This window comes from Oncorhynchus gorbuscha, linkage group LG25 (assembly GCF_021184085.1).
Source record: "Oncorhynchus gorbuscha isolate QuinsamMale2020 ecotype Even-year linkage group LG25, OgorEven_v1.0, whole genome shotgun sequence".
In the NCBI taxonomy this organism is placed as follows: domain Eukaryota; kingdom Metazoa; phylum Chordata; class Actinopteri; order Salmoniformes; family Salmonidae; genus Oncorhynchus; species Oncorhynchus gorbuscha.
Window position 1 is genome coordinate 2,322,957 of NC_060197.1, and position 16,508 is coordinate 2,339,464.

Sequence of the window (16,508 nt, forward strand, 5' to 3'; positions counted from 1 at the left end):
GAAAGGGTTGGGGAAAGGGTTGGGGAAGAGCGGGAAAGGTAGAGGGTTAACTTTAGGGAAGGTAGCGGGAAGAAAATGGTTGGGGAAGAGGGGCAAAGGGTTGGGGAAGGGTTGGGGAAGAGCGGGAAAGGGTTGGGGAAGAGAGGGAAAGGGTTGGGGAAAGGGTTGGGGAAGAGCGGGAAAGGGTTGGGGAAGAGCGGGAAATGGTTAGGGAAGAGCGGAAAAGTGTTAGGGAAGAGCGGAAAAGGGTTAGGGAAGAGCGGGAAAGGGTTAGGGAAGAGCGGGAAAGGGTTAGGGAAGAGTGGGAAAAGGTAGGGAAGAGCGGGAAAGGGTTGGGGAAGAGCGGGAAAGGTAGAGTGTTAACATTAGGGAAGAGCGGGAAAGGGTTGGGGAAGAGCGGGAAAGGTAGAGGGGTAACGTTAGGGAAGAGAGGGAAATGGTTGGGGAAGAGCGGGAAAGGGTTGGGGAAGAGCGGGAAAGGGTTGGGGAAGAGCGGGAAAGGGTTGGGGAAGAGCGGGAAAGGGTTGGGGAAGAGCGGGAAAGGGTTGGGGAAAAGAGAGGGAAGGGGTTGGGGAAAAGAGAGGGAAGGGGTTGGGGAAAAGAGAGGGAAGGGGTTGGGGAAAAGAGAGGGAAGGGGTTGGGGAAAAGAGAGGGAAGGGGTTGGGGAAAAGAGAGGGAAGGGGTTGGGGAAGAGCGGGAAAGGGTTGGGGAAGAGCGGGAAAGGTAGAGGGTTAACTTTAGGGAAGAGAGGGAAAGGGTTGGGGAAAAGCGGGAAATGGTTAGGGAAGAGCGGAAAAGTGTTAGGGAAGAGCGGGAAAGGGTTAGGGAAGAGCGGGAAAGGGTTAGGGAAGAGCGGGAAAAGGTAGGGAAGAGCGGGAAAGGGTTGGGGAAAGGGTTGGGGAAGAGCGGGAAAGGGTTGGGGAAGAGCGGGAAAGGGTTGGGGAAGAGCGGGAAAGGGTTGGGGAAGTGCGGGAAAGGTAGAGGGGTAACGTTAGGGAAGAGAGGGAAAGGGTTGGGGAAGAGCGGGAAAGGGTTGGGGAAGAGCAGGAAATGGTTGGGGAAGCGCGGGAAATGGTTGGGGAAGCGCAGGAAATGGTTGGGGTAAGAGCGGGAAAGGGTTGGGGAAGAGGGGAAAGGGTTGGGGAAGAGCGGGAAAAAGGGTTGGGGAAGAGCGGGAAAGGTAGAGGGTTAATGTTAGGGAAGAGAGGGAAATGGTTGGGGAAAAGAGCGGGAAAGGGTTGGGGAAAAGAGAGGGAAGGGGTTGGGGAAGAGCGGGAAAGGGTTAGGGAAGAGCGGGAAAAGGTAGGGAAGAGCGGGAAAGGGTTGGGGAAAGGGTTGGGGAAGAGTGGGAAAGGTAGAGTGTTAACATTGGGGAAGAGCGGGAAAGGGTTGGGGAAGAGCGGGAAAGGGTTGGGGAAGAGCGGGAAAGGGTTGGGGAAGAGCGGGAAAGGGTTGGGGAAGAGCAGGAAATGGTTGGGGAAGCGCGGGAAATGGTTGGGGAAGCGGGGAAATGGTTGGGGTAAGAGCGGGAAAGGGTTGGGGAAGAGCGGGAAAGGGTTGGGGAAGAGCGGGAAAGGGTTGGGGAAGAGCGGGAAAGGTAGAGGGTTAATGTTAGGGAAGAGAGGGAAAGGGTTGGGGAAAAGAGCGGGAAAGGGTTGGGGAAAAGAGCGGGAAAGGGTTGGGGAAAAGAGAGGGAAGGGGTTGGGGAAAAGAGAGGGAAGGGGTTGGGGAAGAGCGGGAAAGGTAGAGTGTTAACATTAGGGAAGAGCGGGAAAGGGTTGGGGAAGAGCGGGAAAGGGTTGGGGAAGAGCGGGAAAGGGTTGGGGAAGAGCGCGCTAAGAACCTTGGCGTCATCCTGGACAACACCCTGTCGTTCTCAACTAACAGGGTTGGGGAAGGCGGTGGCCCGTTCCTGTAGGTTCATGCTCTACAACATCCGCAGAGTACGACCCTGCCTCACACAGGAAGCGGCGCAGGTCCTAATCCAGGCACTTGTCATCTCCCGTCTGGATTACTGCAACTCGCTTTTGGCTGGGCTCCCTGCCTGTGCCATTAAACCCCTACAACTCATCCAGAACGCCGCAGCCCGTCTGGTGTTCAACCTTCCCAAGTTCTCTCACGTCACCCCGCTCCTCCGCTCTCTCCACTGGCTTCCAGTTGAAGCTCGCATCTGCTACAAGACCATGGTGCTTGCCTACGGAGCTGTGAGGGGAACGGCACCTCAGTACCTCCAGGCTCTGATCAGGCCCTACACCCAAACAAGGCACTGCGTTCATCCACCTCTGGCCTGCTCGCCTCCCTACCACTGAGGAAGTACAGTTCCCGCTCAGCCCAGTCAAAACTGTTCGCTGCTCTGGCCCCCCAATGGTGGAACAAACTCCCTCACGACGCCAAAATAGCGGAGTCAATCACCACCTTCCGGAGACACCTGAAACCCCACCTCTTTAAGGAATACCTAGGATAGGATAAAGTAATCCTTCTCACCCCCCCCTTAAAAGATTTAGATGCACTATTGTAAAGTGGCTGTTCCACTGGATGTCATAAGGTGAATGCACCTATTTGTAAGTCGCTCTGGATAAGAGCGTCTGCTAAATGACTTAAATGTAAATGTAAATGTAACGTTAGGGAAGAGCGGGACAGGGTTGGGGAAGAGCGGGAAAGGGTTGGGGAAGAGCGGGAAAGGGTTGGGGAAGAGCGGAAAAGGGTTGGGGAAGAGCGGAAAAGGGTTGGGGAAGAGCGGGAAAGGGTTGGGGAAGAGCGGGAAAGGGTTGCGGAAGAGTGGGAAAGGGTTGCAGAAGAGCGGGAATGGGTTAGGGAAGAGAGGGAAAGGTAGAGGGTTAACGTTAGGGAAGAGAGGGAAAGGTAGAGGGTTAACGTTAGGGAAGAGAGGGTAAACGTTAGGGAAGAGAGGGAAAGGGTTAGGGAAGAGAGGGAAAGGTAGAGGGTTAACGTTAGGGAAGAGAGGGAAAGGTAGAGGGTTAACGTTAGGGAAGAGAGGGAAAGGGTTAGGGAAGAGAGGGTTAACATTAGGGAAGAGAGGGAAAGGGTTAGGGAAGAGAGGGAAAGGTAGAGGGTTAACGTTAGGGAAGAGAGGGTTAACGTTAGGGAAGAGAGGGTTAACGTTAGGGAAGAGAGGGTTAACGTTAGGGAAGAGAGGGTTAACGTTAGGGAAGAGAGGGTTAACGTTAGGGAAGAGAGGGTTAACGTTAGGGAAGAGAGGGTTAACGTTAGGGAAGAGAGGGTTAACGTTAGGGAAGAGAGGGTTAACGTTAGGGAAGAGAGGGTTAACGTTAGGGAAGTGCGGGAAGGGGTTGGGGAAGAGCGGGAAAGGGTTGGGAAAGAGAGGGAAGGGGTTGGGAAAGAGAGGGAAGGGGTTAGGGAAGAGCGGGAAAGGGTTGTAGGGTTAGGGAAGAGAGGGAAGGGGTTAGGGAAGAGAGGGAAGGGGTTAGGGAAGAGAGGGAAGGGGTTGTAGGGTTAGGGAAGAGAGGGAAGGGGTTAGGGAAGAGCGGGAAAGGGTTGGGGAAGAGAGGGAAGGGGTTAGGGAAGAGAGGGAAGGGGTTAGGGAAGAGAGGGAAGGGGTTAGGGAAGAGCGGGAAAGGTTTAGGGAAGAGCGGGAAAGGGTTGTAGGGTTAGGGAAGAGAGGGAAGGGGTTGTAGGGTTAGGGAAGAGAGAAGGGAAGGGTTAGGGAAGAGAGGGAAGGGGTTAGGGAAGAGAGGGAAGGGGTTAGGGAAGAGCGGGAAAGGGTTGTAGGGTTAGGGAAGAGAGGGAAGGGGTTAGGGAAGAGAGGGAAGGGGTTAGGGAAGAGAGGGAAGGGGTTAGGGAAGAGAGGGAAGGGGTTAGGGAAGAAAGGGTTAGGGGTTAGGGAAAGGGTTAGGGAAGGGGTTAGGGAAGAGAGGGAAAGGGTTAAGGAAGAGAGGGAAGGGGTTAGGGAAGAGAGGGAAAGAGTTAGGGAAGAGAGGGAAAGAGTTAGGGAAGAGAGGGAAAGGGTTAGGGAAGAGAGGGAAAGGGTTAGGGAAGGGGTTAGGGAAGAGAGGGAAGGGGTTAGGGAAGAGCGGGAAGGGGTTAGGGAAGAGAGGGAAGGGGTTAGGGAAGAGAGGGAAGGGGAAGAGAGGGAAGGGGTTAGGGAAGAGAGGGAAGGGGTTAGGGAAGAGAGGGAAAGGGTTGCGGAAGAGTGGGAAAGGGTTGCAGAAGAGCGGGAAAGGGTTAGGGAAGAGAGGGAAAGGTAGAGCGTTAACGTTAGGGAAGAGAGGGAAAGGTAGATGGTTAACGTTAGGGAAGAGAGGGTTAACGTTAGGGAAGAGCGGGAAAGGGTTAGGGAAGAGAGGGAAAGGTAGAGGGTTAACGTTAGGGAAGAGAGGGAAAGGTAGAGGGTTAACGTTAGGGAAGAGAGGGAAAGGGTTAGGGAAGAGAGGGTTAACATTAGGGAAGAGAGGGAAAGCTTTAGGGAAGAGAGGGAAAGGTAGAGGGTTAACGTTAGGGAAGAGAGGGTTAACGTTAGGGAAGAGAGGGTTAACGTTAGGGAAGAGAGGGTTAACGTTAGGGAAGAGAGGGTTAACGTTAGGGAAGAGAGGGTTAACGTTAGGGAAGAGAGGGTTAACATTAGGGAAGAGAGGGTTAACGTTAGGGAAGAGAGGGTTAACGTTAGGGAAGTGCGGGAAGGGGTTGGGGAAGAGCGGGAAAGGGTTGGGAAAGAGAGGGAAGGGGTTAGGGAAGAGCGGGAAAGGGTTGTAGGGTTAGGGAAGAGAGGGAAGGGGTTAGGGAAGAGAGGGAAGGGGTTAGGGAAGAGCGGGAAAGGGTTAGGGAAGAGCGGGAAAGGGTTGTAGGGTTAGGGAAGAGAGGGAAGGGGTTAGGGAAGAGAGGGAAGGGGTTAGGGAAGAGCGGGAAAGGGTTGGGGAAGAGAGGGAAGGGGTTAGGGAAGAGAGGGAAGGGGTTAGGGAAGAGAGGGAAGGGGTTAGGGAAAGAGAGGGAAGGGGTTAGGGAAAGGGTTAGGGAAGGGGTTAGGGAAGAGAGGGAAAGGGTTAAGGAAGAGAGGGAAGGGGTTAGGGAAGAGAGGGAAAGAGTTAGGGAAGAGAGGGAAAGAGTTAGGGAAGAGAGGGAAAGGGTTAGGGAAGAGAGGGAAAGGGTTAGGGAAGGGGTTATGGAAGAGAGGGAAGGGGTTAGGGAAGAGCGGGAAGGGGTTAGGGAAGAGAGGGAAGGGGTTAGGGAAGAGCGGGGAAGGGGTTAGGGAAGAGCGGGAAGGGGTTAGGGAAGAGAGGGAAGGGGTTAGGGAAGAGAGGGAAGGGGTTAGGGAAGAGAGGGAAGGGGTTAGGGAAGAGAGGGAAGGGGTTAGGGAAGAGAGGGAAGGGGTTAGGGAAGAGAGGGAAGGGGTTAGGGAAGAGAGGGAAGGGGTTGGGGAAGAGCGGGAAAGGGTTGGGGAAGAGCGGGAAATGGTTGGGGAAGAGAGGGAAAGGGTTGGGGAAGAGCGGGAAAGGTAGAGGGTTAATGTTAGGGAAGAGAGGGAAAGGGTTAGGGAAGAGAGGGAAAGGGTTAGGGAAGAGCGGGAAAGGGTTAGGGAAGAGCGGGAAAGGGTTAGGGAAGAGAGGGAAAGGGTTAGGGAAGAGAGGGAAAGGGTTAGGGAAGAGAGGGAAAGGGTTAGGGAAGAGAGGGAAAGGGTTAGGGAAGAGCGGGAAAGGTAGAGGGTTAACGTTAGGGAAGAGCGGGAAAGGTAGAGGGTTAACGAGAGGGAAGAGTGGGAAAGGTAGAGGGTTAACGAGAGGGAAAGGTTTAGGGAAGAGAGGGAAAGGTAGAGGTTTAACGTTAGGGAAGAGAGGGTTAACGTTAGGGAAGAGAGGGAAAGGGTTAGGTAAGAGAGGGTTAACGTTAGGGAAGAGAGGGAAAGGGTTAGGGAAGAGTGGGAAAGGTAGAGGGTTAACGTTAGTGAAGAGAGGTTTAACGTTAGGGAAGAGAGGGTTAACGTTAGGGAAGAGAGGGATAACGTTTGGGAAGAGAGGGAAAGGTAGAGGGATAACATTAGGGAAGAGAGGGAAAGGTAGAGGGTTAACGTTAGGGAAGAGAGGGAAAGGGTTAGGGAAGAGAGGGTTAACGTTAGGGAAGAGAGGGAAAGGGTTAGGGAAGAGAGGGTTAACGTTAGGGAAGAGAGGGAAAGGGTTAGGGAAGAGAGGGAAAGGTAGAGGGTTAACGTTAGGGAAGAGAGGGAAAGGTAGGTGGAGACAGGAGAGAAACACACACACGGTCTTGCTAGGGCAGAGAGTACATATTCATATAGAAATTGAGACAATGCCATTTCTGAGAAAGAGGTGGAGAGAGGAAGGGATGGAGAGTGGGAGGTAAAAAAAAAGGACTCAGACAGAGGGCAAGAAAGAATGAGACGGGAAGATCGAGGAAGACTGAAAGAACAATAGATGGAGAGAAAGATGGAGGGGAGAGAGAGATGGAGGAGGGGAGGAGTTAAAGGATTAACTGTGCATCAATATTTCAGTGGGAGCCTTTGTTGAATAATGCAGCCGTTGCATCAGACAGTGTTTCCCTCTCTCCGCTTGGTCCTGGGTGCTGCCACACACACACACACACACACACGGGCATTGACATACATACACTGAGTGTACAAAACATTAAGAACATGCTCTTTCCATGACAGACTGACCAGGTGATTCCAGGTAAAGGCGTATTGATGTCTCTTGTTAAATCCACTTCAATCAATGTAGATGAAGGGGAGGAGGCAGGTTAAAGAAGGATTTTCAAGCCTTGAGACAATTGAGACATGGATTGTGTGTGTGTTCCATTCAGAGGGTGGATATTTAAGTGCCTTTAAACGGGTTATGGTAGTAGGTGCCAGGCGCACCAGTTTGAGTCAAGAACTGCAACACTGCTGTGTTTTTCACACTTCACAGTTTCCGGTGTGTGTCAAGAATGGTCCACCACCCAAAGGACATCCAGCCAACTTGACACAACTGTAGGAAGCTTTGGAGTCAACATGGCTAAGCATCCCTGTGGAACGCTTTCAGCACCTTGTAGAGTCCATGTCCTGATGATTTGAGGCTGTTCTTAGGACAACATTGAGGGAGGTGGTGTTCATATTTGGGACATCAGTGTACAGTTGTAATATAGGCCTACAGTGTACTGGTATTCACCTAGTTCACCCACAGTTCTCTCACCTTTTATTTGATCATCTCTCTCCCTCCATCTCCTTTCCTGTGGCTACCTTGTCCCAGAGCCTGTAGGAGTTGAACAAGAGCAAGGGAACTGTACGCATTATCCCTGGGCACTTCGTCTGAGTGTGTTCGCTTAAGAGAGATTTCTCACCCACATATAAACACCTGCCTCTCCATCTCTCTCCCTCCTTCCCTATTTCTCTCTCTCCTCCTATCCAATTATCTCTCTCTCACTCACACACACACTGTTGTGTTGTGACTGGGCCAGCCAGGCTGTGTTTCCATCATGTAAGACTGAGTTTTTCCCTGGGCAGCTTCAATAGACAGACCTGCTCAGCTTTGCAAAAGCTGGACGCACCTGTCACAGCCAGTTCATTCCAGTGGACTGGGTTATGGTTGTTTCTACACATACTGACACACACACACACATACTCTCAGTATACAAGCCTGCATATTAACATACTGACACACACAAATACTCTCAGTATACAAGCCTGCATATTAACATACTGACACACACACACACATACTCTCAGTATACAAGCCTGCATATTAACATACTCACACACACATACTCTCAGTATACAATACGCACACACACACACATACTCTCAGTATACAAGCCTGCATATTAACATACTGACACACACACACACATACTCTCAGTATACAAGCCTGCATATTAATGTACTGACACACACACACACACATACTCTCAGTATACAAGCCTGCATATTCACATACACACACACACACACACACACACACACACACACACACACACACACACACACACACACACACACACACACACACACACACACACACACACACACACACACACACACACACACACACACACACACACACACACACACACACACACACACACACACACACACACACACTCTCAGTATACAAGCCTGCATATTAACATACCCACACACACATACTCTCAGTATACAAGCCTGCATATTCACATACTGACACACACAAACATACTCCGTATACAAGCCTGCATATTCACATACTGACACACACAAACATACTCTCAGTATACAAGCCTGCATATTCACATACTGACACACACATACGCTCAGTGTACATGCCTGCATATTCACATACAGACACACACAGGCTCATTCTAGTGTACTGTATTCACTCTAGCATAAGCTAATAAGCTAGGCACACACAGTACATATAGACACACACAGTACATATAGACACACACAGTACATATAGACACACACAGTACATATACTAATACATTTAGTCAGTGTGGGTGTGTGTTGATATGTCTGGCAGACATATCAGTGTGGATGACGGATCACCACCTCAAGCTGAACTTCGGCAAGACGGAGCTGCTCTTCCTCCCGGGGAAGGACTGCCCGTTTCATGATCTCGCCATCACGGTTGACAACTCCATTGTGTCCTCCTCCCAGAGCGCTAAGAACCTTGGCGTGATCCTGGACAACACCCTGTCGTTCTCAACTAACATCAAGGCGGTGGCCCGTTCCTGTAGGTTCATGCTCTACAACATCCGCAGAGTACGACCCTGCCTCACACAGGAAGCGGCGCAGGTCCTAATCCAGGCACTTGTCATCTCCCGTCTGGATTACTGCAACTCGCTGTTGGCTGGGCTCCCTGCCTGTGCCATTAAACCCCTACAACTCATCCAGAACGCCGCAGCCCGTCTGGTGTTCAACCTTCCCAAGTTCTCTCACGTCACCCCGCTCCTCCGCTCTCTCCACTGGCTTCCAGTTGAAGCTCGCATCCGCTACAAGACCATGGTGCTTGCCTACGGAGCTGTGAGGGGAACGGCACTTCAGTACCTCCAGGCTCTGATCAGGCCCTACACCCAAATAAGGGCACTGCGTTCATCCACCTCTGGCCTGCTCGCCTCCCTACCACTGAGGAAGTACAGTTCCCGCTCAGCCCAGTCAAAACTGTTCGCTGCTCTGGCTCCCCAATGGTGGAACAAACTCCCTCACGACGCCAGGACAGCGGAGTCAATCACCACCTTCCGGAGACACCTGAAACCCCACCTCTTTAAGGAATACCTAGGATAGGATAAAGTAATCCTTCTCACCCCCACTCCCCCCCTTTAAATATTTAGATGCACTATTGTAAAGTGGCTGTTCCACTGGATGTCATAAGGTGAATGCACCAATTTGTAAGTCGCTCTGGATAAGAGCGTCTGCTAAATGACTTAAATGTAATGTAAATGTAAATGTTAGACGGGTTGTTATTCTATATTAGTATATCCACGTAGATATCATCATCAGTGTTAATTTTAGAAGACTTGGCAGGAGGGGGCAGCAAGCTGTGCTGTTGGATTGGAAAGTTTTCTAACTTATGAGAACTCAAGATGGCACACACACACACACACACACAAGTTACAAAACACACACATGAAGAAAAACAGAGCTTACAGTACACGTATGCGCGCACACACACACACACCAGGACATTGCATCTTTCTGCTTCGCTAACACCATCATAAATCAATGGCAGCACAGTAATAGTGTTCATATCAGCAGCACCATCTGTTCTATAGAGGACACACAGACATTCCATCATGACTTATACTGCAGTATTCTCTTGGTGGTCATTAGACCGTTGTCAAATAAGGCTCCTCTTGTAGTGTGTCTGTGTGTACCTATAGTACAGTGACTATGTCCCTGTCATGTTCGTTCCCTCCCTTGCCCCTGTCTTCCCCCGCGTCATGTACCCCACATGTACACACTGCCCCCAGCACATTGTTTCATTGAAAAATACTGCACCAAACATCTTAGTTAGATGTACAATTTGATACTGCACCAAACATCTTAGTTAGATGTACAATTGATACAGCACCAAACATCTTAGTTAGATGTACAATTGATACTGCACCAAACATCTTAGTTAGATGTACAATTTGATACTGCACCAAACATCTTAGTTAGATGTACAATTGATACTGCACCAAACATCTTCGACGTAAAATTGCACGACTAAGATCTCTTCGGCAAAACGTCAAAATGAATGACAGATTTCTTGGAATAATTCAGACTATTTTGAGGAAGTATATCCTGGCTATGGCATGTCAAAATGGACAAACAGTACTATTTCTGCTTTTTCCTCCTTTTTCAAGCATAGGTCTTCCAAGGCAGTATGCGAGCGCACTCGTTTGGTTCAGCTAGCCGTGTTTGGCTAGGCATCATCCCTTGCTGGTTGTCTTGTCTTTATTCTGATCCCTTGCTGGTGGTCTGTCTTTATTCTCATCCCTTGCTGGGTGTCATGTCTTTATTCTCATCCATTGCTGGTGGTCTGTCTTTATTCTCATCCCTTGCTGGTGGTCTGTCTTTATTCTCATCCCTTGCTGGTGGTCTGTCTTTATTCTCATCCCTTGCTGATTGTCTGTCTTTATTCTTATCCCTTGCTGGTGGTCTGTCTTTATTCTCATCCCTTGCTGGTGGTCTGTCTTTATTCTCATCCCTTGCTGGTGGTCTGTCTTTATTCTCATCCCTTGCTGGGTGTCATGTCTTTATTCTGATCCCTTGCTGGGTGTCTTGTCTTTATTCTGATCCCTTGCTGGTGGTCTGTCTTTATTCTCATCCCTTGCTGGTTGTCTGTCTTTATTCTCATCCCTTGCTGGTTGTCTGTCTTTATTCTGATCCCTTGCTGGTGGTCTCTTTATTCTCATCCCTTGCTGGTTGTCTTTCGATCAAATGATATTTACAAGAGAGATTGAGTGTTTGAGAGACTAGGAGTTTTTGTGCGCACATGAGTGTGTGTGGGGGGAGCTGTTTTTCTTTCCTCTGAGACTTAATCACACTTCGCTCCCCCTCTCCTCTCAGTATGGGGTACCACCTCCTCCATCACGAGAAGCTGTCAAATAGGAAGAATAGTACTAGTTTTATATTCATCCGTTACTACAAAAACCTTCTTCTCTGTTGTCAACAGGCAGGCCACAGGCACGCATGCACACAGACGCACGTATGCACGCACACAGACACACACACACACACCACTCCAAGTGCAGCACTACCCAGAGTTTTCTAGGGTTAAAAGCATTGCTGAAAGCAGTAACTATCTATTTCCATGGGTCCATATCTGTGTTGCCCAGTCTGGGATTAGAATCAGCAGTCTTACAGCTACAATACAGGGTTTATTTATTATTAACTTGCCTCACTGTCTATCTCTCCTCTCTCCAAATATTTATATGGAAATGGAGGGTGTGTGAAAGAAAGGAGGGGGGAGAGAATAAAATGAGATGGCGAGAAAGAGATGAATTTAGAGACATCTTAGTGGTGTTAAATATTGAAGACCTTTGTCTTGTTGTGTTGCATGGTTATGTAAGGGATCTGAAAGGGAATCACCTACCGGACCTTCTCCATCTCTCCCTCTCTCCTTCCCTCCATCTCTCCCTCTCTTCTCCACAGAAACATACCTCATTAAGTCAAAACAGACATCCTGTTGTTCCTCCCATTCCTCAGTCTTCATAGATCTAGAATAGTCAGCTTGAGTTCCTATGGAGCTCAGTCACCCCACTTCACTGCAGCCCACTCCATACGCTGCTCACACAGTGGTGTTGGTGTTCCACAGACCGTGGCCGAAACCCCTGCAGAGCCATTACACAGCATGGGCCTCACACTCATAGACAAGAGATAGCGGGGTACAGAGTGGCAGACAGTCAGACACACCACACACAAAAATACACAGAAATATTAATGAATCATACAAACTCCTCAAACAAACAAAATGAGTCTCATTTGCAAACTGTACTTGCAGGGGAATGGAAAATGAGACCCCTTTTGTGTGTTTGAGGAGTTTGTATGATTCATTAATATTTCCGTGTCTGTGGTGTGTGCGTGCGTGCGTACATGTGTCTGCGTGTACAAGGGTACTACTACTAATACTGCAACAGTTGACGCTGCACACACACTCTCGGAGACAGACTTTTTCCTCAGACCCACAATAACCGCTGGGTCTTACAGTCAGACTTGTCCTGGTTTTTCCTCAGACCCACAATAACCGCTGGGTCTTACAGTCAGACTTGTCCTGGTTTTTCCTCAGACCCACAATAACAGCTGGGTCTTAGAAGCTGCTAGGTTTCTCCCTTCCACTAATGGAATTGAGGAAGTGGAAATATGTTCTGCAGGGAGATAAGTGGTGTGATGATGCTGTCTGTTTTCATTGGACTGATAAGAGCGAATATGAATATTATTCTGGGAAATGTGGAAGATTGGCATGTTTGAGACACCTCCTGCGTGCACAGTTGATATGATTGACTTGATGCCTTTTGATAGTGAATTCCTGAGAGGTGGAACTTCAATGAAAAAATGACAGCTTAGCAGGTCGCATTAAACAGAATCGGTTAGCAAAAGTGTGTGTGTGTGTGTGTGTGTGTGTGTGTGTGTGTGTGTGTGTGTGTGTGTGTGTGTGTGTGTGTGTGTGTGTGTGTGTGTGTGTGTGTGTGTGTGTGTGTGTGTGTGTGTGTGTGTGTGTGTGTGTGTGTGTGTGTGTGTGTGTGTCTGACAAGACCAAACTGCATCACTGATCTATTATCAGACGGGCTCTTACAGGGTACTGTGCAGCAGTGGTAGAAGCTTAGAGACACACTTAAACTGATAACTCTCTCTCTCTGTCTCGCTCACTCTCCCTCTCTTGCCCCTGCTCTCTCTCTTGCTCTCCCTCATAGTGGTGGAACGTGGAGAAAGGAGAGGCCCTCCAGACCTTCTACCCGACAGGAGCCAATCTGAAAAGGATCCACGTGTCACCTGACTTCTCCACCTTCGTCACCATCGACAATATCGGAATCCTCTACATCCTTAAGAAGGTGGAATGAGAGGGAGGCATAGCTCATTAGTCTAAAGTGGTTTACTTATAGCTCATTAGTCTAAAGGGGGCGTAGCTCAATAATGGAAATAGTTCTCGACTCCTCTCCTTGCATTGATCTGAAAGAGCCAGACAGGTGAGAGCCAATGTCCGTTAGTCATCTGCCATGTTGCTTTAGCCTGCGTTCTCAGATCAGAGTAGGTGAAGAACAGGAGATCTTCAAAAGGACAATCATTTCTCCTGCTCTGCCTTCTGCATAACACAACAGTCACACAATCACAACAAAATACATCATTTCTCCTGCTCTGCCTTCTGCATAACACAACAGTCAAACAATCACAACAAAATACATCATTTCTCCTGCTCTGCCTTCTGCATAACACAACAGTCAAACAATCACAACAAAATACATCATTTCTCCTGCTCTGCCTTCTGCATAACACAACAGTCACACAATCACAACAAAATTGATATCCTGACAAAATGAACTATTATGCTTTTCTTATTGTATCAGGGGACCATAGACAAAATGCATTTGATTCTTACTGCACTGGGGTAAATTGTATGCAATATGGAGAGATTTTTCTATGCTCTTTTTAACTAGGAAAATCTATGCTATAATGAAATGCACCAGCATTATCTGTTGTGATTCTACAGTGATGTTGTCAACCACAGTGAATTGGTTTTGTATTTCTAAGTGCCCAAAGAATCTTTTGCTTTGCTGATGTCGTGGCGCTCTGCAAATGGTCATGATTGTGTTCTGTCGTCTTAAACAAAGTACATGTATTTTTCCCTGTGAAGTTCGGCGGCAGGGAGCCTAGCGATTTAAGAGCGTTGTGCCAGTAACCTAAAGGTTGCTGGTTCAAATCTCTGAGTCGACTGGGTGAAAATCTCTCTATGCCCTTCAGCAACGCACTTAACCCTAATTTGCTCTTGTAAGTCGCTCTGGATAAGAGCGTCTGTTGACGCAAATGTAAAGGTCTAAACCTGTGTTTTTGGACTAACTAAAACCTTAAAGATGGATTCCATAGTATGGGGAAGCCTACCCACCACTTAAAAAAAAAAATCAAACCTTGACCTAAGGCATTTGTCAGAATAGCATCTGTCGACTATGTTTACTATCAAGTTCAACACTGTTTAGGACATTTTATACACTAATTATATCATTAGAGACAGTTTTTTTTTGTACAAGTCCTTTTTTATTGTATATATCTTGCTTTCATACATTTAGTTTTCTTATTACTACTGATCCACGCTCCAGTGATCTTTGTAGGAAGGCACTATGATTTATCTCTTGTGGTCTATATCAAGAACATGGCCTTGTTCCAATACTTTTACAATGCGTCCTTACTTCCTCGCTTCCTTCCTTCCATCGTTGCTTGTCGTCATCTCTGATCTGACGCTATTGAATAGCTGACTGATTGCTTCCACTTCACGGTTGACAATCCAGAGTCATTTCAAATCTGTGAATTTTTGAAAGGACAGGATGCATTTTCAAAGTATTCAATCTGGGCCTTGTTTTTGATGTCAGAACATGTGCTCTTAACCTATTGGTGCTTTAAACTCAGTGTGCAAGTAAAACATCAGAGGAGGTCTCCCTGTCAATCAAACCTGTAAAGTCACGAGGTGATCTCAGGACATGAATACTGTTATGGTAAAGTGCTTGTGTGTGGTCTGTAATGTATAACGTTTTATTCTCTAAGGTATTATAAGACAGCAGGTGGCTTACATACTCCTCTAAATTTGTCGTTAAATCATTTGATGTTCACTGTCCAGAGCATAGGGTAGTATTTGATCTACACTGAACAAAAAAAACACATGTCAAGTGTTGGTCCCATGTTTCATGAGCTGAAATAAAACATTCCTGAAATTTTCCATATGCACAAAAAGCTTATTTCTTTAACAAATTTGTTGACATCCTTTTTAGTGAGCATTTCTCCTTTGCCGAGATGATCCATCCACCTGACAGCTGTGGCATATCAAGAAGCTGATTAAACAACATAATCATTACATATAAGGCCATTCTAAAATGTGCTGTTTTGACACACAACACAATGCCACAGATGTCTCAAGTTTTGAGGGAGTGTACAATTGGACTACTGACTACAGGAATGTCCACCAGAGCTGTTGCCAGAGAATTGGATGTTAATTTCTCAACCATAAGCTGCCTCCAACATTGTTTTAGAGAATTTGGAAGTACGTCCAACAGGCCTCACAACCGCAGACCATGTGTAACCACGCCAACCCAGGACCTCCTCAACCACAGACCATGTGTAACCACGCCAACCCAGGACCTCAACCACAGACCATGTGTAACCACGCCAACCCAGGACCTCCTCAACCACAGACCATGTGTAACCACGCCAACCCAGGACCTCCTCAACCACAGACCATGTGTAACCACGCCAACCCAGGACCTCCTCAACCACAGACCATGTGTAACCACGCCAACCCAGGACCTCCTCAACCACAGACCATGTGTAACCACGCCAACCCAGGACCTCCTCAACCACAGACCATGTGTAACCACGCCAACCCAGGACCTCCACATCTGACTTCTTCACCTGCGGGATCATCTGAGACCAGCCACCTGGACAGATGATGAATCTGTGGGTGTGCACAATCAAATCATTTCTGCACTGTCAAATGTCTTAGAGAAGCTCATCTGCGTGCTCGTCGTCCCCACCAGGGTCTTGACCTGACTGCAGTTCAGCGTCGTAACCGACTTCAGTGGGCAAATGCTCACCTTTGATGGTCACTGGTTCCCTGGAGAAGTGAGGCCTTCACGGATGAATCCCAGTTTCCACTGTACCGGGCAGATGGCAGCGTGTATGGCATTGTGTGGTCGAGCGGTATGCTGATGTCAACGTTGTGAACAGAGTGCTCCATGGTAGAGGTGGGGTTAAAGTATGGGCAGGCATAAACTAGGGATAATGAACACAATTGCATTTTATCAATGGAAATTTGAATACACAGAGATACCGTGACGAGATCCTGAGGACCATTGTCGTGCCATTCATCACCCGTCATCACCTCATGTTTCAGCATGATGATGCACGGCCCCACATCACAAGGATCTGTACACAATAACTGGAAGCTGAAAATGTCCCAGTTCTTAAATACTCACCAGACTTGTCACCCATGATGCATTTTTAGAATGCTCTGGATCAGCGTGTTCCAGTTCCCGCCAATATCCAGCAACTTCGCACAGCTATTAAAAGGAGTGGGACAACATTCCACAGGCCACAATTAACACCCTGATCAACTCTATGCGAAGGAGATGTCATGCTGCATGAGGCAAATGGTGGTCACACCAGATACTGACTGGTGTTCTGATCCATGCCACTACTGTTTTTTTTAGGGTATCTGTGACCAACGGATGCATATCTGTATTCCATACCACGCTGCCTGTGTACTTATCCCACGCTGCCTGTGTCCTTATCCCACGCTGCCTGTGTCCTTATCCCACGCTGCCTGTCTCCTTACACTACGCTGCCTGTCTCCTTACACTACGCTGCCTGTCTCCTTATCCCACGC

General features: G+C 48.4%; 1 protein-coding gene across 5 annotated transcripts in view; it reads left to right on the top strand.

The window, feature by feature from the left end:
• The window catches only part of LOC124013654 (apoptotic protease-activating factor 1-like), a 71,226-nt gene extending 56,380 nt beyond the window's left edge, over positions 1 to 14,846 (top strand). For all 5 annotated transcript variants that reach the window (XM_046328023.1, XM_046328022.1, XM_046328024.1 and 2 more), the window contains one exon: positions 12,835 to 14,846. In XM_046328023.1, coding sequence (XP_046183979.1) covers positions 12,835 to 12,981 — 147 coding nt within the window. In that variant the 3' untranslated portion in view covers positions 12,982 to 14,846. The remainder of the gene's footprint in view (positions 1 to 12,834) is intronic.
• Positions 14,847 to 16,508: the final 1,662 nt, after the last annotated feature.